Source organism: Cololabis saira, chromosome 4 (genome assembly GCF_033807715.1).
Source record: "Cololabis saira isolate AMF1-May2022 chromosome 4, fColSai1.1, whole genome shotgun sequence".
Taxonomy (NCBI): Eukaryota; Metazoa; Chordata; class Actinopteri; order Beloniformes; family Belonidae; genus Cololabis; species Cololabis saira.
In genome coordinates this window covers 27,579,877-27,604,465 of record NC_084590.1, presented here as the reverse complement: position 1 = coordinate 27,604,465, position 24,589 = coordinate 27,579,877, and the positions used below count along the sequence as shown (strand labels likewise).

Below are 24,589 nucleotides of genomic sequence, written 5' to 3'. Positions count from 1 at the left end.
CTGTAGTGATGTTATCGCCTCTGTAACCTCCTCTGATGTAATAGGCCTCCCAAGAGACTCCTGGTTTGTTTCAGATAGGGATGGGAGGTTAAGTTTTCCCAAGAAAGAGTGCATAGTCTCCTCATCAGCCGATGAGTCAGGAGCATATAGCTTTTTATAAAAGTTCCCCATTATTTCAGTAAGAGCTTTCGTCTCATGATGGCTCTTTCCAGAATCATCCTTAAGTGAGGCTATTGAGGTATAATTCTGTCTACCCGCTGCCAAACGTGCAAGCAGCCGACCCGGTTTATCCCCCATTTCAAACAGCCTGTGTCTCGCATAGAAAATGCTGGCCTCCGCTTTCTGTGTTAGCAGTTGGTTAAGAGCTGAGCGTGAGGCATCCGTTCTATTAAGCAAGGTCTTGGTCGGATTGTCCTTCAATTGTTTTTCTAAATCCGCTAATTGTTTTTCTAAGTCAATCTGTTTTTTCAAAGCCTCTTTTTTCCTTGCTGAGCAATACGATATGGCCGCACCCCTAACATAGGCCTTAAGGGTCTCCCATAGTATTGATGGATTGGTTTCATCATTATCATTAATCACTAAGAATTGTTCAATTTGGTCCTCCATATAATCCACAAATGCGGTGCTGTTCAAAATAGAAGGGTTCAAACGCCAGCGGGGGGTGGTGGGTTGACAAAATGGTGGTGCGACCACCAGGGAGACATCGGCGTGATCTGATAATAACCTACTGCCTATATTGCATTTTTCTACTCTATCAAGAACCTGCCTAGAGGTAAAGATATAGTCTATTCTAGTGAAAATCTGATGTGGATTGGAAAAAAACATGTAGTCCCTCTCCGAGGGATGTAGGACTCTCCAAGTGTCAAATAGATCTAAATCAGAGCATACTTCTCTCATGGCTCTTGACATTTTAGAAGGTTTGGCCCTGGACGGTGGAGAATGGTCAACCTCAGGATTAGCCGTAGAATTCCAATCACCAGCCAGTATTGTGTATGAAGAAGAAAGAGAGGAAACGTCAGCCAGCAAAGAAGAGTAAAATTGACTGTCATATGTATTCGGAGCATATACGCAGCCAATCATAATGCGTTCCCCATATAGAACACCAGATATAAGAACATAGCGTCCATTTTTGTCTTTAATACAACTATCTAAAGTAAATGGTGTATTCTTATTTATAAGAATGGCGACACCTCTTTTGCTTGTCGAAAAAGAGGAATAGTAAACTTGGCCGACCCATTCTCTCTCCCAAGTTTTTCATGCTCCTTATCGTCCAGATGTGTTTCCTGTAAAAGAGCTATATTAACTCTCTCTGTCTTCAACCAAGATAGGAGTTTTTTACGCTTTATGACATGGTTCGCCCCCTTTACGTTAAGTGAATCCTTGAGTTTTTTTAATATATGTGTCGAGTTTTCAGCTGTTTCAAAGCTACAAAGTACAGATAACCTCAAATTAATATTTCATATTTTTGCTGCCAATTATTGTATGGCCACAAGTTAGTATTCTGTGGTCTAAAACGAGTGTAATACTAGGCAAGGCAAGGCAAGTTTATTTGTATAGCACAATTCAACACAAGGTAATTCAAAGTGCTTTACATCAACATTAAAAGCGGCAAGACACAATTAAACAGTAAATAACAAATACAATGAAATAAAATGATAAGAAAAGAGGTAAAATAATAAAAAGCACAAGTTGTTAAAAAGTAAGGGCAGTAGAGTACAGCAGGTACACATCGCATTCTTATAATAGCAAGAATTACGTTTCTATATGGTCAAAACCTACAAAGACCGGGTCAAATACAGTATTACAAAAGTAATTGTAACAATTCATACAGTGAATCAAACCAATTTGACAATTCTATGACACAATGCCTGCATTCAGGTCTTATTTCGCACAACTGAGGAGAATTACGTTTCTATACGGTCAAAACGTACAATGACCGGGTCTAGACAGAATTAGTGATGTAGAGATCGATACTGAAATATCGATACTTTCGATACCAGATCTGTTTGCTCTAAAATCGATTCTCAAACTAAAATATCGATACTTTTGATACTTCAGTCATTTGTGGTAAAGTATATCCTTAACAGGAATACGGTGGAAAGTGACTAAACTATTCAGATTTAGTCTAAATGACTCGCTGTTGGTAGGAACTACTTTTCATTTTTATAGTAGTTTTTGTTTATTATTCTCCTATTTATTTTACTGGTTTAATTATTTTACTTAGGATTTTTTTTTAGTGATGGAAACACCTCTGGTTTTCCTGTTGTAACAGCTCGGCCCAAAATATATTAATTTATGGCCACAAAAGTCTAATTCTATATTACCAAATACCAATTAGAGGCCGAGAAATAAAATATGTTTGACACACAACACTAATTTGAGTCCACAGAATGCTAATTAAAGACCACAAAATAATGTGTGGCCTCAAATGTTTCAATTATTGCCAAAAACTGATAATTTAAACCCTGGAAATATTCATTTAGGAACATGAAATAATTATTTAAAGCCACAAAATTCAAATTGTAGGCCAGCAGATTTGAAGTTCTGGCCAAAATATATACTAATTTGTATATATATTTGTGCCCACCAAATTCTAATTTGTCACTACAAAATATTAGAGGCCAAGAAATACGATCTTTTTTGCCACAAAACACTGATTTGAGACCATGAAATAATAAATGTAGTAATACTCAATCATTCATTTATTCATTCATTCAGATGGCATATCAGGGGCTCTGCAACAAAATCTGTGAAACAAAAATATTCTTGGAAAGACTAAATTACAATAGATCATATTAAACATCTAAAAGGTGAAATTAAAGTTCTCATATTCTGCTTTTTCCTGACTTTTAAGGTTTCAAATGTTTTTGTATTTTTCAGGAGACTCCTCTGAATATTGCATCGATGGTGTCACTGTCACGTTTTCCAGATACACCGAGGAGCTGGAAAAGATTGGAATTGTGACCAAAGCTCAGAACTGTCTGGTGTTTCAGGTACCATTAAAAACTCCTGAACTTGAATCTATTCATCCACTTATCCCACTTGATCACACTCAGATTCACAGTGGCTCATGCATGATTATTTGGCTTACAGGTAATAACAATTAACAACTTAACTGTCTATGAAGGTTTTAAACACATCATTTCATAACCAAAAATAACCTTTGTGAGTAGGTGATTCTTCATTTTGCTGCATTTGCTAGTTGGTATAAACACTATATCGTTCAGCGCCCCCTCCGCCCACGGAATCACTGAGATCATGATAAGACAAACAATAAAAAAAAAAGTTTTGTTTTTACTGAACCAAATATGTAAATTTAGGTCAAACAGTCAATCTCATCACTACACCACATTTGAAATGAGGGTCAGTGTGCTGTAATTTTTTTTCTCACAAGAGTTTCCAAACTTTACAAAATAATCATCTAAAAAATTACACTTCTAAAAAGATGAGAGTTTTGTTTGTTTGTTTTTATACAAGAGCACATTTGGGGAGATTTGTCACTTACATCCGACGCCACAACACTTGTCTCCATCTCATGTTTGGGTCACGAAAGAGTTAAAATTACAAGATTCAAGATTACTCAGTTACATCTCAAGGGAGAGGGTAGATCTCTTGGGTAGTAAAGGGGCTTTCACATAGAACGCGGTTTGCACCGCGCACACCACCGGGATGGGCGTAGAGCGGGCGGCGAGTCGGTGCAGAGCAGCGCGCGCATGCGCGAATCGCGTACATATTTGTTGCAAGTTGCTTGGCGAACGAAAAAAAAGTTTTCCGTTCTGGCGCCGTTTTCCCACTCGTTTGGACGTACAGTAGCTACAGCTCGGTTTGCAAAATGTATCTGTCCCTGCTTCAAAGAAAAGCCCTGGCTTTAGTGATTCTTCTTCTTCTGAGGAGGAGGAAGAGGAGGAGGAGGAGGAGGAGGAGGAGGAGGAGGAGGAGGAGGAGGAGGAGGAGGAGACGAGCAGCAGCAGCAAGGAGGGCCCATGAAATCCTCATGAAGACAGGATTTGGGGGAATACAGGCTTGTTCGGGAGCTACAGCTCCATGATGAGCTTCTACTTCAGGCTGAACAAGGAGCAGTTTGAGCCTGTTGGGGAGAGTTGGAGCCTCAGCAGGATCAACCAACTTCAGGCTTCATCACTGCAACTGGCCTGGCCTCCCTTCCTCTCCGTCATATATCTGTCCCTCAGGTTTTTCCATTTTTTGTTCAAGTCATCCACTGTAAATAGTTAAAAACATATTTTATTAAAAAACCTTTCTGAACTATGTTGTTGTTTTTTAGCTCATGTCAGTCATCTAGATGTTTAGATATACTGAGTGTACATGTAGTATGTGCTTCAGTTTACAAAAGTATTGACACGTGGTCTTTCCATAGCCATATATTGATAAATGATTCAATTGATCCTGATATGAGGCATGGAAATGCTATATTTTATTTTAAACTAACATTTTATTGTTAAAAGAGCAAAAGAATATCACATTTCTACCACTTTTAAACACACCTGGTATGTCCAAATACTGGGAGATTTCTCTTCACACAATAGGCCTGCAGTCTCGTATCCCACAGCTCCTCACAGACTCACAGCCAAGATCATTCTTTCCTCCATGTTGATCGTCTCTGATCTACAACCTGCAAGTTTTTTTTCACACTCCACCACCTTCTCTCCTATTGGACACCGCCGAGATGACGTCACAGGGCGCACACTGAAATTAAAAAATGTTCAATTCGCAGCGGCAGCCTGCGCCCTCTTGCGCCCTTTGCCGCCGCGGCAACCTGGCAGCTGCATCTCTATGTGAAAGGGGCTTTACACCTCCTAAATAATAGAACATCAACAACAACCTCCCTGGTCAAATAATCTGCTTGTGCGATGTGAGAAATCCTACAGACACTGATTCCTCTAAATATCAGCATTATTATTAGGCCCCGAGCACTTACAGTGCGAAGGCCCTATTGTATCTGTAGGAATTTATTTTTTCTTTTTCTTTATTTTTATTCTTCTGACGAAAGGAGGGCCTTTTTGCCCCCCTAAACGTGCCCAAAAAGTCACCAAATTTTGCACGCAAGCCAGGCCTGGCGAAAAATGTGATATTTAATGGTTTGCATTAATGGGCGTGGCAAAATGGCTCAACAGCGCCCCCTAGAAAACTTTGTGCCTCAAACCCCACAATACGGTTTGACGTACATGAACGAAAATCGGTACACACCTGTATTATGTCGCAACTTAAAGAAAAGTCTCTTGGCGCCATGGCCGAAACCAAACAGGAAGTCGGCCATTTTGAACATTCTGAATTAATCGCGTAATTTTGGAGCAATTTATGCCATTCCTTTGACAGTTAATACGGCCTGAACCGTAACGTGCACCCAGGTGTGTTATACATCAAAATGTTCGTCTCCATCCTGCGACAACGCGCATTACTTTTCTCTTTCAAAAGCATTACCGTGGCGCGCCCCCCTTTCATCTGATTGGTCCATATTTGATAGTTCCCCAAAAGTCACCAAATTTTGCATGCAAGCCAGGCCTGGCGATAAATTTGATATTTCATGGTTGGCATTAATGGGCGTGGCCTAACGGCTCAACAGCGCCCCCCAGAATACTTTTCTCTGCCATAACTTTTGAATGGTTTGACATAAAGAGTCGTGGGTGGTGTCATCGGACTCGGTTTTGAGTCCTTGACAATAATTGGTGAAAATTAGCCCCGCCCCTTCTTCTGATTGGTTGTCCCTATATTCTGACTATAACTTTTGAATGGTTTGACATAGAGAGTCGTGGGTGGTGTCATTTCTGATATGCTTATGGGGGGCGGTGGCCATGAGTGCGAGGGCCCGTTCATCGCTGCTTGCAGCTTTAATTTCTTTTGCAGCTGTCTCGTAACTAAAAACTTGTTTTATGAAAAGCTTTTTCTTTGTGAAATATTTGTCTGGAAGTGTTTTCTGTTGTTGCTCAGAGCAACAAAAGATGCGATCATTGTGATATATTACAGTAATAGTGATGTGTTACATGTGTGATTTATACCACGTGATTGAGAGGTGTCACTCGCTCTGCTGCCACCAGGGGGCGGTGGAGTCCATCGCTCTGAAGGACCCGAAGGAGCGCACCAAGATGCTGGAGTGCATCAGTCAGTCCAAGGCGTGCGCTGCTGAATACCAGGCCAAGAAGGAGGCCCTGCTGAAGGCTAAAGAGGACACGCAGTTTCACTTCAACAAGAAAAAATCAGCCACTGTGGAGAAGAAAGAAGTGTTCAAAGAAAGAATAGAGGTATCACACCATTAACATCACTAAACACTTGTGAATTGTATCTTCCAGATACATTTATAACATCATACGGACAAAATAAGTGTCAGACCAAGAGCAGGTGATTATTGTTATTGATACTTCCTGAATCGAGGTTTTAAATGTCAGTTAGTTTTTGAGATATGTCATTTTATATATTGCGTTTAGATAGCGCGTCTTCATCCGGCGCTGAACTCAGCTTCGCTCACAGTGAACCGTTTATACCGTTTATACCATTTATACCGTTTCGCGCAACTTGACTTTAAAAGCCCGGTTCACACCGACGTCCAGCGGTTGGAGCTCTTTCGTTAGTCCTCCTGGGACGATGGCGAGCTCCAAATTCACTTCCAGCGGGATGTTGATTTGTGAAAAACGCCACCTGGTCTCCTGACATCCACTTCTCTCAGCCACTCTTTCATTTCTTCCTTGTCCATCCAGCCCTTTCGATTTGCCTCAACCACAACTACGGCTTCTTTCTGCAACGTCTTCCTCTTGAAAATCACTATAGGTCTCCTTGCAGCGAGCAAAAAAGCTGTTACAAGGAGGTGGTTAAAACCTGAATCCCCCACTATAGATGAATGGAGAGGAATAATATATGAAATATATGTCATGGAAAAGTTGTCATTCTCTCTAAAAATCGAGGAGGAGAAATTTTACCAGATGTGGTCTAAGTGGACTGAGTACATAAAACCTATTAGGTCTGACTTCTGCTAACTTAACAAAAATAAGCAGTGGGATCAAAATGTGTTTTGTAATATGATATATTGATATAATCTACAGCACGATCTTTACTCATTCTGCTTTGTGTGTAATTTTCTGTATGTAATATTTAAAATGAGAAGCTTTCCATGTTCCATGTAAATATTTTACAAAGAAAATTCTGGGAAGAGCCAGGAGGCAAATTGGACACCAGAAGTTCTACAAAATGTCATGCCAATGTTATGTTAACTTACTTGAAGTGATTTTGACGCTATGTAAATCTGCATCTGTGAAATCAAGGCATTTCCAAATACAAGATAAAAGAAAAAAGAAAATCACCATAGGTAGACAATTTCTGTCCGTTACCATGGCAACCAAGAACCACGGTGCGTCGCTACCGTTCCGGTCACTTTTTTCTCCACCGTATGGTTCAAAGGTTTGTCGAGAGTCAGCGGGACCTCGTCCATGTGGATGATGTGATGTGGGAAGATGGTCACGGGCGGCCGCTGCGCCACAGTGGTCCTCGCACGTATGGAGAGATGTCACCTCCTTGGAAGTGCTCAACGTCAGTTTCTTCTGCAATCACTTTCACCTTTAGTTGAATGGTGACAGAAGAAATGCGGTTACACATCCCACTGCAGGGGTGATAGCGCTCCGGCGTCACGTCGGATTTCCGGCATACCGAGGTGTTTGCGAGAAAAAAAAAAAAAATTATCAGGTTTGCCGTTTATTTTTCTTATGATATGAACTTTTCATATACCGTAATACCGGTGAGTAGCGCACACAGCGTTGGGAACGCTGCGTGGCGCGGCGGAACGTAGCGCCGCTGGACACTGTTTGTGAGGGGACTGTTTAGCGAGTGAGCAGTGAGCAGAGCCGGCATTGCGCGTAACCCACGGCGTATGGCCTGCGTTGGTGTAACGCAGAACTATAAATCAGCCTTAAACCACACCTGCAACCCATCAGGAGGAGAGGTTAAAACAGCTACGAGTTGTTGATTGCTGGTTCGTTTTGTTAACTCTGTGAGCTTTATTGGTTTGTTTGTTAGCTTGCTGGTGTTTTTTTTCTCTCTGGGATTTTTGAGTTATTTATGAAGAAGTTCTGAGTTCCGTGTGAGCAGTACTCGGGTTGAGGGGGGATGAGGGGTGATGTGATGGCACACCCCCCCCCCCCCCCCCCCCCCCCCCCCCCCAAATAAAAACGGTCCAAATCATCCCCCCTGTAAAACTGCCATCCCCCCATTCCATCCCTTATGTCATTTCATCAATAAATGTGGTTTTACTGATATTTCAACATTTAGAGTCATCACCAGGAAAATAACACCAGAGAAATAACTTGTTTGACAATTTTCACCTGTTTCAAGTAAATTTTCACTTGAAATAAGTAGAAAAATCTGCCAGTGGGACAAGATTTATCTTCTCATTACAAGCAAAAAAATGGCAGATTTTTCTACTTATTTCAAGTGAAAATCTACTTGAAACAGACTGATTTATTGCTTGTGTAGTTGAAAAATACATGAGAACAGGACCTTGAAAAAAATAATCACATATTAAATCGCAATCGTAATATTGAGGAAAAAAATCGCAATTAGATAATTTCCAAAAATCGTTCAGCCCTACATTAGAATCATAAGTGCCACCTCATTGTAAACGGCATCATTTTGTGAGGCCATGCAAACCTGTATTTATACTAGTGTGGACATTAATGTTTTTCTACAATATTTCCTCCTCATGACAGTAAAATAGGCCCTTCTAAGCCAATTTACTGCAGCAATTCCTTTCCAAATCATTAGAAAATATGGTTAACACCCAGTTGTGCATGAAAAAAAAACAAAAACCTGATACACCGTGAAACCGATATAATTTTAAAAAATACCGTGATATAAATTTTTGGTCATACCGCCCAGCACTACGTTCGCGTAGATCCGAGAAACGCTTTCACTCAAAACCACACCAGTAGCCATACTTAAGCCAATCGGTAATAGTGTAGGGGGTGGTCTTGGGTTTTGGCCAATCAGATTGATTCTAGCCTCGCGTCACCAGGCTCCAGGCTGTTAACCGAAATCACCAAAATAAATGTGTTTCATTCTGTTTTCTATGGGCTGCATGTGGTGAGCTTGAACAACAGGACCATAGGTCAATTTACACCAGACTTACACTTTAAGAGGACAAAAAATGACAATTGTGTTGATCGGGGCATATATCTTGGCTTAGGGGCTCGCTTACCTCCCAGGGAAAAAAAGTTCAGGCTCAGGATTTTTTTTTACTATCACCCCTGCCACTGTTCCACATCCTGCTGTTCCACATCCTGCTGTTCCACATCCTGCTGTTCCACATTCTGCTGTTCCACATCCTCCTGTTCCACATTCCGCTGTTCCAGTCGGTCTTCCAACTCTGGACACCTCGCTTTGTCCCCTCGGAAACTCAGCTTCCTCTTCCTCACTTGGTTCAGTTAGTTTTTTTTGTTCTCCACTTTCTGACCATGGACTCATTTTGATTGAAATGTCTCGCAGCTGCTTGATTGTCATACTCGATAGCCTGCAGTTTAAATTGAGCCTTACCAGCGCGTTGCTTCACCTGTGCCGTTTTAGGGGTTCCTCAGGCAAGTAAATTGCAATTGGCCCTTCGTCAAGCCTCTGTTGTCAGGTCAGACAAAACCGTCATCTCCCGTCCATTTCCATTGTAAAAACAGGGTTTTACATCACTTTATTTCTAATATTGTATCAAAGAAAATCCACAGCAACTAGATATTAAATAAAAAGTATTGTATTGGCCCGAATATAAGACGACCCACTCTATTTCAAGACTCAAGTTTGAAAAAACACTTTTTGAACACCAAATTCAATTTTTATACAGAAAATAATTACAGTACATCTGAAACAAATGATTATAACAATATATTGGAGAGAAAAAGCCTGTTATTTTGCCTCATTCAAATCATCATCTTGAAGTTTGCGTCATAACTTCTCCTCAGCTGCCGGTTAACCTGCCGATCTTCCACACACTTTTCTCCAGATTGTCGCTACGTTTCTCCATTTTCTGTTATCTCTTCTCTTTTCTTTCTTACTGCTATTTTTTATTTTTCTTCTTCGTGACAGGGGTTCGCTTTAAAGATATCTGGTGCCATCTAGCATTGTGAATAGGTATAATGTCTAGACCCCGAATGGACGACCCCCACTTTTTCAGTCTTATTTCAATGCAAAAAACACTGTCTTATATTCAGGCCAATACGGTACTTCTGGTACCGTGGAGTGAGTTTAAAAAACTGAGGTTTTTGGTGAAAACAAGATCTTTTGATGAGTTTAGCTGATAGCATGGTGGGAGGTGTAGCCGTCCAGGTAGCTTTATTGTAATTTACCGTTGGTTTTGGGTTTGGTTTTATTTCTGAGACTCTCTCTGGGTAGCGGGTGTCACTTTTACAAGTGCTTAACCATTTTAAGATGAATAAATAAAAGAGTTTCACGAGTTTGTTTTGGAAGTACGGACTGGATTTCTGCCAGTTTGGGGATAAAAAAATATTCTGACTTGGGGACAAGTGTTCCTTTCAAATAATACAAAGTTTAAAAAAAAGAATACAGTGATTTAAATTTTGATTCAAGGCAAGTTAAAACTATGGATTTTCCATTGCTATGAACGAGAGACGGCTGTTCTGGATGTAGCAACGGAGAATGATTCTTCTGATTGGTCAGTCAGGGACCAATCAGAAGGCTGACAAAGGGTCAATTAGCAGGTTTATCGTTGTTTCAGCGGGAAATGGTCCACCGATCAATCTGGTGGAGCGCTTACCGTAGTGCACATACACAAGGTGGGTGGCAGATTTTGGATCTCAGTCTACACACAGTATTAAAGGTGATTTTTGAGAAATTTTTAGGCCTTTAAGTGCGCCTTATAGTGCAGAAAATACGGTAACTGCCGTGGATTGTGCGCCACCACGACCACATGATGATTCATTTATTTGTTCAACGTCCAGGGCTCCAGACTGCGACCAAATGCTCGCAATTTGCGACCAAAATTTGAGTATGTGCGACTGAATTTCATGTCCACTCGCACACGTGCGACCAGTACATTTGCCAGTGTTACACCAACGCTGTAGGCTCTGCGTTGGTGTAACGCGGGACCATAAATCAGCCGTTAGACTATCCAATTAAATCATGTTGGACATTAAACTGACGCTGTTGTAAACCAATAAATCTAGCCAGAGCCTTGGTATCAGCCAATCAGAACCAGAGGAGGGCCGGTTGGCTCCCGCCCCTCAGGGAAGACTGACTTGTCAGAGACTGAGGGACCAGTAGTCACGTCATTTAATTCACATATGCGCGTGGTGTGAAACTATCAAACAATGAACACGGCGTCAAAGAGCAGCGGTAGCGTTAACAAAGCGCTGGTTTTTAAAACTCGAACTAAATCACGTTTTCTTTTGAAAAAATGCTGAAAAAAGGGTCAGTAAGAGCCGGGGACACTGCGCTTCTTTCCCCCGCCCGCCCCCGCTGCCCTCATGAAGAAAACAAACATGTCGAAGCGGCCGCCTGAGAAACCAGCGCAGAAAATAGAGAACCAAAGTTTACTCCGTACAGACGGCAGGCTGAGCAGGACTGTTAATGCTGGAAGTTACTTGCTGTTTGAGACTGTGTTTATGCTGCCATGTGCGTTAATGTCCGCTCACACAGACAACCAGCTGCGTTAAGAAACAGACCCCGCTCTCGCGCTCCACGTGAGGAGAGCGCGTCGTTCTGTAATACAAAATTATGATTATTACACCTACAGACGTCGCCGTTAAAGTAAATGATCTTTTTTCGCATGTATCTTTTCGTGTCCAGTCAACTGTGTGCGGGGAAAACTTGCAGATCATTGAATCGCCAGGCACGTTACACACAGACAAGGACGCACTCATACACACTCATACACACCCCCACCCGTGCACAACCAGTGTTCAGTGTTTCGGATATTTCAGCTTAAATTTTAAAATGTTATATAAGTTCAATGAAGTTCATAGCTTGTTTGGTTTTTTTCTGTTATTGGACACAGAGTTTGTCATGACATACATGAAAAAATCCCTGATGCTTCATGGCAAGCTGTGTGTCTGGTGACAGAATAAATTAGACAAGCTAAAATTATTTGTTTACTGCATGAGCTGTTGATATTTCCTTCTTTTTTGCACTTTAAATGGATATTGAAAGACCCATTTGAGTTATTTATCTTTTAGTTATTTCACAATAATTATTGTGAAATTATTATTTCACTAGTTATTTTACAGTCGTATAATTCAGGCAACAGCTCAAAAAACATTTTTAATAACACTAACCCACATTAATATCGGATCTAATCAAATGGTGATGAAAAACAGAAAACAGAAGGGCTAATACAGCATTTAACTTTTTTACTTGAAACCTTTGGGAAACGACCGCACTGCAAAAAAGGGGCCATTCTTAAAGTTGGTGCAGCGCATAGATGGCATATGAATATGAATAATAAGAATAATAGGAATATGAACTGGCCTGAAAACATTTTTTCAGTCAAAAATATTTTTTTTGCTTTAATCCCTGAATTCATTAATCTATTATGAAATACGTATTACTAATACACTGAAATGTAGTAGAAATGTAAAAATTTGGTTAGCGTGTCGATAAACGATGTGCGCTCCTAAAATTTCTGATTGTGCCCCTAAAAATTTTCAGTTAGGGGCTACTGTGCTCCTAGTGAAAAAAGTTAGTCTGGAGCCCTGACGTCACTCGTCTTATTTCCAGGCAGAGAAATACCAGGCGTTGGTGGATGATCTTCACCACAACCGTCTGCAGCTGAGTCTGGCTGAACTTTACTGCAACGAGACGTCCATCCATGCCGTTGGCGAGACGCTGAGGCAGAGGCAGCAGGCTGCGGCAGCTAAGAACAACGAGCTGGTCGGCAGGGAGAAGACGGTCAAAGCCCTGAAGAAGGAACACGGCCGCCTCACGAGAGAGCAGCAGCTCACCGAGAAAGAGATCCGGTATGTTGAGATTTCAGGAGCCTTGTCCCTGCGAGGTCAGTCAGGATTCTCTGTTGTCATGTACCACGTATCACTCAACCATACACAATTAGGACATGAGAGAGAAACATTAAAAGGCTCAACATTTTTGGAGGGGAGATATTCAACTGCGCCATAAGTCTTAAATCCCATTTTCCTAAAATAAGGCCTTTAAATGTGTTAATTTGTCTTAAATCTTCATCCAAGGGTCTTCATTTTTTAATCTTAATTTAAGAGGATCATTATTAAAAAATGTTCTTACACTTTGAAAAGGAAAAGTTTATTTAATTAATCGTTTTCAGGAGAAATAAACCTGTTTACAGTTGTTAGAGGCCTCAGTCAGGGTTGCCAGGTTGAGCGGGTTTCAGCCCAATTGGGCTGAAAAATGCAGGACTGGGCGGGTTGATAAAATCTGGCCTGCTTTTCCTGGTTTTTACAAAATGTTTAGGAGAAATTATGAACAAAAAAGTTTCCATTATGGCAGAGAAAAGTAGAAACTTGCACAATTAACTCACTGATATTTTATTTGCTTTAATCTGCTCAATTTAATTGTAGTCTTTGTTTGGAGCCTGAACCTTTTTGGGCTATTTAGGGGTTTTGTGAAGCTTCATTTGCTTATGACTTGAAATCTATTACGCATTTAATAATTTAGGGTTTTAACGTAGAGAATGTCTGATTTGGGCGGGTTTTTCATTATTTCGGCGGGTTTTACATCACGTTTGGGCTGGAACCTGTCAGATCTGGCAACGTCGACCTCAGCGCTGGATTTCGCAGCGGCAAACAAATGTGGGTAAATGTTGATTTGGGTTCAAAGTGTGTGACTGTCTTTTTGGTCTTAAATTTTGTTTGAAAATGGTATTAAGAAGTCTTCAATGGAACTTGGTCAAACCTGTAGACGCCCTGATGTTGTCATTTAACATCTTCCAATAACTGATGTCAGAGAACCTCTTGTTTCAGTCTGACCTGGTCTCCGTTCCCTGTTTTTGACCAGTGGTCTGGAACATGCGCTGTCCCAGTCTCAGTCCCAGTACATCAAAGCCAAAGTAAACTCCTCCCATCACCTGAAGAAGAACAAGGAGATCCGGGATGCTGTGAAGAAGAGCCAGAAGTTGTTGGCTATTAAAGAGCAGGAGCTGGCAGAGGGTCGGCAGGAAATCGCTGAACTGAAGAAAACCTGGAAGACGTACGAGAAGAAGATCCAGGAGGAGGGAGTCGCGCGGGGAAGAGGGATCGAGCTGGACCAAGACCAGGTGACTTTACATACAGTTTGAACAAAGACACATAAAAGTCCAGTTGCAACTAAGGAAAGTTACTGGTTGTAAATGAAAAAAAAGAAAACATTTGTGATGTCCGTTTGCTGCTTTCCTTTTTTTTTTTGTTATTAAACTTTTATTAGAGAAATAAAGTCAATTATACGAGATTCACATCATTGTAGTATCAATCGAGTATTTTTTTTCATAAAAAGAGAAAAAAATAAAAAAGAGGTGGAGGAGGAAATAAAAACTAATACCAAATAAGTAAATAAATCAAGAAGAAATCAAAAAGAAGATGCATTTTTTAAGGGGATAGCAAAAAATAGATTGTCACTTTCGCCCCTCGAACATTCTGAGAAGTTCCCTTAAAATACTAAATACCCCCCTACAGAAAAAAATAAATAAATCAAATAAATAAATAAAAACATTCTGCTCATCAGCACAAAAAAATCAGCACAAGTTATCGGTCGACAACAATAGTTATAGAACCAATATATACATTTAACTCATGTAAACCCTTAGACCTTTATATATATCTGTAAACAAAACATTTGGTTGATAACTGTACTGATAATAATAAAACAAAATATAATTGTAAAACAGTAAAAAATTGCATCCATGCATAACTCTTATGAAAAGAAAAAATGAAAGAAAGTTAAGAAAAATAGCAAACAAACAGATGAACAGAACTATCTGAGTGGAGTTAGGAACTGGAGTTTGTTTCAATTATGCATAATTCAGTAATATATTAAGATGTTGTGATAAAGCTTATCCAGTTTTCCCAGAGACTATCAAACTGGTTCTGTTCCTGTCTTAAAAAAAAGTTAGCTTCTCCATTTTAAAGATATCCTGAACAACCTTAATCCAATCTTCAACTGTTGGGCAATTCTTGGACAACCAGTTCCTTGTGATAGCTTTTTTGCAAGCTAGTGATAAAATATTGTTTAAGTATTTGTTTTCAGGCCCCTTGACAGTGCTGCTTTTCTTTTTTTATCCGTTCCAGTTCGAGCGATACAAGGAGCTGAAGGAGTTGGCCCGGAAACAGGGCGCCGTTCTGCGCCAGCAAGCAGAGAAGTTGCACTGGGAGGTGAGAGCCGACAATGAAAAGATGGCCTTCGACGAGCGCCGCAAGAAGGAAGTGGAGGTACCGTAGCCTTTCTGCTGACACCTGAAACTGCCCTTAAAAACACATTAATCACCTGTGATGAAGATGTCTTTAACCCCTTCCCCCTGACGGAGCCGGTACTGGTCCACCAGCTGGATGCACCAGTTCACGTGTGGAAACGTTACTCAAGAACTGTCAGGGTATTTTCTTTCAACTGTTTCTCAAACAAGAAGCCCTGAAGCCAATATGTCAAAACTCCAAGTACGTTTTGTCAACAAAGTATTTGATATATAACAACTTCAATACGCAACAAAGATGGCGCCCGCAACAGGAGCAACACCCGCAACAAAACACAAGATAACTTTTCTCCAACCCAACATAGTGGGTATCATATGAAACTAGAAAAGCTACGCTTTCAGATACCGAACATAATGTTTTCTGGGCTGACCACTTCATGCCGATCTCAAAACAAACCGAAAGCCAAAATTCACATTTCTCAGCAGATAGCCAGATTCCCTTCAAAAAGGGTAAAAAAAAGGGTAAAAAAAAACATTTGGCACAGTCTAAGTATAAGGGATCAGAATCTTCCGCGGATCCGCGGAATTCCGCAGATTTTGGTCTCAGCAAAAGATTTCCGCAGTTTCCGTGGAACGGGGGGGAAAAAAAAAAAATTCCCCAAACATGTGTTATTATGTTATCAAAATGCATCATTCTTTGCAAAAATTCAGATTTTTTGTGTGTATTCTTGCATTGATAAAAGATGTGATTATGGAGCTTTGAGACCACCAGAATGCACCATTTTGAGTCTATTTTTCAAAATTTGGACCCCCGGACCCCCCTAGAGGGTTCGGGCGCGTTGCGCCCTCACTCGTCCGCGTCGAGAATTTTCCTCTTTCTTTAGGAAAAGCTGGTACTATCCACACTAAAACCTTTATAAAATCTATGTGCTTGAAGCTATTCTCATGTAACTTGGTACAGTTGTAGTCAAGGAGTTGCTGAATCCAGGCAGTGGGGTCTTTATAATTATATTCATTGCTATCATGGTGTTTTCCACTGTTTAAACTAAAATAAAACTAGACAAGGATAAAAAATTAAATTTTTTCTCTTTGGTTTATCACAATTTGCTCAGGCATTTGAACATTCACAATTTTTCTGACACTGGAAATGCATGCTGGGAAGTTTTAGCTATCCATTGAGACCAAGATTATGCATATTGTCCTTATAACTGTGGAGATATTGTTGATTTAATTTGGATAGGCCTGTTCAGGTGAAGTTCAGCTCCAAAATCCCTCGGGCTGAACAGGTTAATACACTTCATTACACCTGGGACATCTTTTTTTTTTTGCAGGTTGCCATCAGAAACAGTCAAATTCACCTGGAAGAATTGACAGGCAGAGCAGAGAAACTGGAGGAGTACACCAAGACCTGCAAGTGAGTTATCTGTCTGTCCATGCAGCCACTCATCTGGGTTAGTGTGGACGGACGGCAGCCTCCGCTCCTCTGAGAGGAGGCTGTTGTCAGGCCACGTGAGAGGTATAATCTCTCCAGGTGTCCTGAGTTGAGCTCAGTAGGACCAACCTGAAACACCTCTAGGGAGGCTCCTGATCAGAGGTTGGCTCTCAAAAGGTCAAGTTCAGATTAAAGTTGCTTTCGTCAAAGAAGATGATGAGTAAATATCGTCGTCAACGAATCTTTATCACCTGAGGAAAACGGGACGAGATGCTACGTAATAATGTCAGATGAAGCGTTCCAAACCAAAACGAATGAGCCCTCTACCGTATCTCTCCGTTGCCTTGAACAGGCCGTGTGCTGCAAAATGTGCTGCAATTCTGGACCCGAATTTCCCCCGCTGTCCTGCGGATGTGACTCACATGACGCTGCATGCGCGTTCTCCCCGTTCGCCCGTGCCGGCTTCGCTGTTGGCTGCAGTACCCCCGACGGCCGTCGTGGCGAAGGTGGCGCTAATCAGTCTCATTTCATAAAAGGAGCCTCATGCTCCTTTAAGTTAATACTTTGTAGCGCCACCTTTTGCTGCGATTACAGCTGTAAGTCGCTTGGGGTTTGTCTCTATCAGTTTTGCACATCGAGAGACTGAAATTTTTGCCCATTCCTCCTTGCAAAACAGCTGGAGCTCAGTGAGGTTGGATGGAGAGCGTTTGTGAACAGCAGTTTTCAGTTCTTTCCACAAATTCTCGATTGGATTCAGGTCTGGATTTGACTTGGCCATTCTAACACCTGGATATGTTTTTTTGTGAACCATTCCATTGTAGATTTTGCTTTATGTTTTGGTTCATTGTCTTGTTTGAAGACAAATCTCCGTCCCAGTCTCAGGTCTTTTGCAGACTCCATCAGGGTTTCTTCCAGAATGGTCCTGTATTTGGCTCCATCCATCTTCCCATCAATTTTAACCATCTTCCCTGTCCCTGCTGAAGAAAAGCAGGCCCAAACCATGATGCTGCCACCACCATGTTTGACAGTGGGGATGGTGTGTTGAGGGTGATGAGCTGTGTTGCTTTTACGCCAAACATAACGTCTTCAGGGCTTAAAGTATTCCGGATCTCCAGCGTACAAAGTTTTTTTCTCGGCGCGCGAGTTTGACTGCTTTAAAAAAAAAAAAAAATTAAAAGATGAGTAACTTTAACGGTTTACATATAAATATGTGTTGATAGGCTACGGAATATTGTCAGTTTGAGTCAACCAAGTTCGTCTACCAATGGAATGAGAGGAAAGCAGCTCTGGCGCTCAACTAAACTAACACTAGCCAATCAGAAGTAGAGCTGGGCGGGTCTTTGACGGCATCAGGGCGCAGAGCGGTGTTTCAACCTGCCGGAATACGAATCACCGACTTGAAGATGGAGAAAAAATTAATGAATGTCGGTTTATAAGAATCTTTTTACCCAGAAGAAAAAAAGAGCGACAAAAAAATACCCATAACCATGTTCTTCTCTCGAAAAAACACACCTGCACCGCAGGCTTTAGAAGAAAAAGACGCTGCAGAGCGAGTCAGGATGCAGCGGCAGTCAGAAGAGCAGTGAAATACATGCGAGGCGGTGCTGATCTCCGCAATTTGAAGCCTTCTATAATAATTGTAAAAAAAAAAAGGGTTGCTACTATGCGGATATCACTTATCACGGGTTCTTTTTGGAACGTAACCCCCACGAAAAACAAGGGATTACTGTATATGAATACTCATGGCATACATACCTGTCAAGTTTTGGATTTAAAAATAAGGGAAATATTCCGCCACCCGCTGTCCAACCAGCCCAACCGAGGTCCAGTATTACATTTTTAGACAGGTTTACAAAATATTTAAAATATCTACCTCAATCACTTACAAACTACAATTATGTGCTCTTTATGTACCTTTGTTGACACTGAAATGCTGTGGATATTCTTATGTATGTAGTTCCTATAATAGAGTCTAAATGAAAACAAAGGGGAACATTTATTTATTTTAAATATTTTCAGTTTATATACAAATTGATTGTCTTCAAGTGAAACATTTTCTTTTAATTTGTCATTGTCACTCATGTGGGTCTCTGGCTCCCATTTTTAGATATATTTACAAGATAGTCTTTGCTTTTCTGGCAGAAATGTCATCTTTATTACATCCATCCATCTGATTTGTTGTTTTTTTTCCCGTTGTTGCCACTAACCTTGTGAGAACTGCCCTCCAGGCTACAGCAAGGGGCAGTTCTCGCGAGGTTAGTGACAATTCAGTTTGTAGAGGCACAATAACCCTTTTAAAAAATTATTATATCATAAAACGGGAAATTTACAGGAAAATACTAATACGGGGGGACGGCGGGAAAGAGGGGTAAAATACGGTAGTTTCCTGGCCAAAACCGGCGACTTGACAGGTATGGGCATAGCACCAGAATTAAAAAAAAAAATATTCATATTTTAGATTGTAGGTCATCTTATACCCCGTCAAACACAATGACAACTAGCGAAACTTGATATCAAAAGCATCCATAGTGAAAAGGAAAATAATATTGCTTGCCAAATTGCCGAGCGCATGTGCCCCCGCTCCCGGAAAAAGGCTCAGGATTTTTTTTTACTTTAAGCCCTGATAATATGGGTTTGGCTAAATAAATACAATCTTTGACTAAAACTAGACTAAAATGGACAATTCTGACTAAAATAAGACTAAAATGCTCAGACTTGTAGTCGACTGAAACTTGACACGACTAAAAGGAGAATGAACGTGACTCAATCTAATAAAAACTAAAATGATAGCTGGACCCAAAGACTAGACTGAAACTAAAACTGAAACAGGCTGCCAGAAACAACACTAGTTCAGATAACTTTCTTACACACTGGGTGTTTCTTCCAACACAATGATGATTCCATGCTTTTGTGTGTCTCAGAGTGTCTCTGGAGGAATCCCGTCAGCAGGAGGAGAGCTTGACGTCAGAGCTCCAGTGGGTCAATCAGCGCAGCGCGGAGCTGAACCAGGAGCTGCTTCAGGTGACGGAGGAGCTGAGAGACGCTCGTCTGGACAGACACGAGAGCAAGCGGCAGCAGCAGCGCAGAGAGCTGCTGGAGAAGCTGCGCAGACTCTACCCAGAAACTGTGGTCAGATATGAATATGGATCATTTACTGCTGAATTACGTTGTATCTTTCAAAAGTTTCCCAGTGTTAAGTTACTGGTTTGGATTAATCTTCTGGTAAAACCAGTCCTTAAAAAGTCTTGAAAAGTCTGAAATTCAATTTTTCTAAAATAAGGCCTTTAAATGTCTTAATTTGTCTTAAATCTCAATCCAAGGGTCTTAAATTTTGCATCATTAAAAAATGTATTTCATCGTTCTGAGGAGAATCTCCTGCGGAGGTTCTCAATCTGTGTTGCCAGGTTGGGCAAGTTCCAATTTGGCTGAAAAATATATATATTTGGGCTGCTTTTCCTGGTTTTTACTAATTATTTAGGATAAATTATCCTAAGTTGCCATTATGGCATCATCATTAAAATGTTTTCTTACAATTTGAAAAGGGAAAAGTTTATCAAATCGTCTTGAGGAGAAATAAATGTGTTTACTAGTTGTTAGAAGCGTGCTTGCTTGACAACGCCTCAGTAAGGGTTGCCAGATTTGGCGGGTTTCATCCCAATTGGGCTGAAAAATACAGGACTTGGCGGGTTTATAAAATCTGGGCTGCTTTTCCTGGTTTTTACTAAATATGTAGGAGAAATTATTAACAAAAAAGTTGCCATTATGGCAGAGAAAAGTAGAAACTTACACAATAAACTCACTGATATATCTGCTTTAATCTACTCAATTTAATTGTTGTCTTTGTTTGGAGCCTGAACCCTTTTTGGCTTCATTTATTTATGACTTGATAGTTATTCCGGATTTAATAATTGACGGTTTTAACAAAGAGAATGTTTGATTCGGGCTGTTTCTTCATTATTTCGGCGGGTTTTACATGGCGTTTGGGCTGGAGCCTGCCAGATCTGGCAACCTCGACCTCAGCGATGGATTTCTTAGTGACTCGTTTTTTTGGTCTTAAATTTTGTTTGTAAATGGTATTAACAAGTCTTAAGTTTAACTTGGTCAAACCTGTATACACATCTGTAATTATTTGTCCTGCATCTGTTTTCTCCGAGGAACCTTCACTAGTCTGTCTGTCTGTCCTTTTCCAGTTCGGCCGGCTGTCTGACCTGTGCGGCCCCATCCATAAGAAGTACCTGCTGGCCGTCACCAAGGTGTTCGGCAGCAGCATGAACTCAATCGTTGTGACTTCGGAGAAAGTAGCCCGGGAATGCATCTCGTTCATCAAAGAGGAGAGAGCCGAACCGGAGACGTTCCTCCCTGTTGACTATTTGGTTGTAAGTAGAAGCATTTCCCAAACTGACTGAATATTTATCACATATAAACACGTGTTTTATGTGTTAAAATATAGTCAAAGTCATCCATTTGTGGTGGGTCTTGGTGTTAAGCAAGTACCCTCTCAGACGAATATATAACTTGTTTCAGCGCACAATTATTTATTCAACAAAAATTCAGCCAATAAATAAGCATGTTGGCAACGTGAAGTATCCCAATGATTCGATATCTTGTATATCCACCTGAGGAGATCATGTGTTTGGTTTCTTCTAAACCTGGTTCTGGACGTTAAGACCAAACAAGTCCATGTTGGTCTCATGGTTCCAGAAGTCTGCTGGTTGGTTCAGATGCAGGTTTGTGGACCTCAGTCCTGCAGAAGAGGTTTCCACCTGGAAACTCTAACAAAAAACTCTACTTGTTCAGACTTCATATAATTGTGCCGTCGCAGACGAAATGTTCTAGCGAAGATCCTTAATGTCCATGTTTTCAGTAGTTTCCTCTGGTTTAGTTCTGCTGCTGGGTGACGTCACGTCCTCAATCCCAGTCGCTGCAGCGGGGAATCAGATCCAGAAGATGCAGCTGCAGAGTTAGAGGCTGATGCCGTTAACGCAGAGCTCTAGGTCCATTAAAAACAAAGTTACATAGAGAAAGGGGCCGATGGCCACGCGGGGATCTGCTCTGGGGGGGAGAAGAAGAAGAGACCATCTTTGGATACACTTTCCTATAGACGTGGAAAAGAAAACCCAGTGTGTTGTCGAAAAAGATAAAAATATATATGTTGTAAACTCAAATGAGAGTCTTCTGTATCTGGAATGAATGTATTCTTGAGTCTAGAAGGTAACAATAATATAATAATAAGATAACCTTGTTTGAATTGTAAAATGTGTTTGGCTAAATACAACCTTTGACTAAAACGAGACTAAAATGGTCCTGGACAATTCTGACTAAAATAAGACTAAAATGCTCAGACTCTTAGTTGACTGAAACTTGACACGACTAAAAGGAGAATGAACGTGACTAAAACTAATAAAAACTAAAATGATAGCTGGACCCAAAGACTAGACTGAAACTAAAATTGAAACAGGCTGACAGAAACAACACTAGTCTCAGTTTATTTTTAGCACAGGGGGGAATATTGTAACTTGCCCCCGCTCATCCTTGAAACCAGCAAAAGTCAATTTGCTGTTTTTTGTTGTTAAAAAAATCCTGCGTTGTTATGTTTCTGTAAGGGGCAGCTAAATAAAAACTTCTTTTTCAAACATTTGTTTATTCTGTTGGTCATAAAAAGATACTTTATTACGTTTTATATGTTGTATGTCTGATATTGTACTTGCGATCAGATTCTTATATTTTTGCACAAAAAAAAAGGATTAGAATAGAATAGAAAGCCTTTATTGTCATTATAATAATATAATGAGATTAAGCAGCAGCTCCATAAAAGTGCACCCATGCAAAAGGCTATGTAAAAACTAAATAAGAAACAGACAATATAAATATGTATACACTATGAAAATGAATGAATGAAAGAATATTGCACATAAATGAGTGAAAAAATATTGCACAGTATGAGGTAACTTATGAGTTAGTACTGACTTGAACGTTGCAGTAACTATGTGTTATCCATAATCTTACCTGAGTGCAGGTGAGTCCGCTGAACGAGCGTCTGAGGGAGATTCCCGGAGCCACGCTGGTGGTCGATGTGATCAAGATCAATAATTCAGCAAACGCTGCCCAGCTGAAGAAGGTGGTGCAGTACGTGTGCGGCAACGCGCTGGTGTGTGACAGCATGAAGGACGCCAGGAGTGTGGCCTTCGACCGGCACGAGCGCGTCAGGGTAAACTCGGCTCGGGGGGAACAGGTTTTATTTCTGTTGTTTTGTTGCTGAAGTGAAACACGTCTGTTGTATTTCCTCCAGACGGTGACCCTGGACGGGACGCTGTTCAAACCGTCAGGGGTTATCTCTGGGGGCTCCAACTATCTGCGGACCAAAGCTCGCTGCTGGGACGAGAAGGACATGATGCAGCTGAGGGATCGCAAGGATCAGTGGACGGCTGAGCTGCGGGTGAGAATCAAAATAATCATTCAGATCTTTTACGTTTCTGAATGAGTTGGAACAAGACGTGTTTCTGTTCTGGTCTTGAACAGGATCTGATGAAGCGGAAGAGGAAGGAGACGGACCTCAAACTCCTCACTGCTCAGGCTCAGGGTGTTCAGACTCGCCTCAAATACTCCAAAGCTGATCTGGAAAACCTCCAAAAGAAAGTCGTCCCCAGATGTCAAGCGGTACGGCAGCAGAGCTTTGATTCTGAGACCTTCAGCATGGCTCGGCTGTCCGTCACAGATGAAGCTTCGGCTGTGTCCAGATGACATGAATCGACTGTTCAGTGTTTCTCGGTCCTCACTTTCGTCTCCTCCGTCATGCTGATTTGTTTCAGGACATATCTCGCATGGAGAGCGAACTGGCAAACCTGGACTCTCAGATTCAGATGCAGCAGGAGAGTCTGGAGGCCAAGAATGAGAGGATGGAGATCATTAGACACCAGATTGACCAGGTAGAGGGTTCAGCAAGAACCGGACAAACCCCCTCTGACATCACACAGGTCTAGTGCAGAAGTCTGCTGGGACACGCCCACCTGGTGTCAATCATTGGACCATTGTAGCTTTTGCTAATATTTGACATGAATAAAGTTGCTTTCGTCAACGAAAATTATGACTAAATATCGTCGTCAACGAACCTTTATCACCTGAGGAAAACGAGACGCAACGAAAATGCTGGTCATGTGATGATAAGATAATTAAATATATAATGCAATATCGTAGAGGAATAAAAATGAGGCTAAAATGTAGATTACAAGATAAAAACTGCTAAAATGTGTCTTCATTTTTGTTGATCAAAACGAGACGAAATGTTCTAACAAAGATCCTTAATATCCATGTTTTAAGTAGTTTCCTCTGGTTTAGTCTTTAAAGCAGTTTAGTCTTCAGATCTTTATATCCACTTTCCTACATAGACGTGGAAAAGAAAACCCAATGTGTCGTCGAAAAAGAAAAAGATGGAGAGCAAAGTGGAAAAATAAATGTTGTAAACGCAAATGAGAGTCTTCTGTATCTGGAATTAATGTATTCTTGAGTCTATAAGATAACAATAATATAATAATAAGATAACCTTGTTTGAATTGTAAAATGGGTTTGACTAAATACCAGTGGTGTAAAGTAACGAACTACAAGTACTTCGTTATTTTACTTAAGTAAGATTTTTGAGAATTTGTACTTTTATTGATACTTTCATTTTTCTGTACTTTTACTTTTACTTCGTTACATTTTCAAGGAAAAAATCGTACTTTTAATCCGCTACATTTAAAATTGGACACGTCGTTACTCGCTACAAATTAAAGAACAGCACAGCGGGGGCTGATTTATGGTTCCGCGTTACACCG

General features: G+C 40.8%; 1 protein-coding gene across 1 annotated transcript in view; it reads left to right on the top strand.

Annotated features, from left to right (window-relative positions):
* smc1b (structural maintenance of chromosomes 1B) overlaps positions 1-24,589 on the top strand; it is a 49,048-nt gene that overhangs the window by 4,759 nt on the left and 19,700 nt on the right. The window contains exons 3-14 of the mRNA XM_061720304.1: positions 2,881-2,993; positions 6,054-6,257; positions 12,715-12,953; positions 13,963-14,221; positions 15,228-15,368; positions 16,678-16,760; positions 19,700-19,907; positions 20,969-21,154; positions 22,795-22,986; positions 23,068-23,214; positions 23,298-23,435; positions 23,588-23,704. Coding sequence (XP_061576288.1) covers positions 2,881-2,993; positions 6,054-6,257; positions 12,715-12,953; positions 13,963-14,221; positions 15,228-15,368; positions 16,678-16,760; positions 19,700-19,907; positions 20,969-21,154; positions 22,795-22,986; positions 23,068-23,214; positions 23,298-23,435; positions 23,588-23,704 — 2,027 coding nt within the window. The remainder of the gene's footprint in view (positions 1-2,880; positions 2,994-6,053; positions 6,258-12,714; positions 12,954-13,962; positions 14,222-15,227; positions 15,369-16,677; positions 16,761-19,699; positions 19,908-20,968; positions 21,155-22,794; positions 22,987-23,067; positions 23,215-23,297; positions 23,436-23,587; positions 23,705-24,589) is intronic.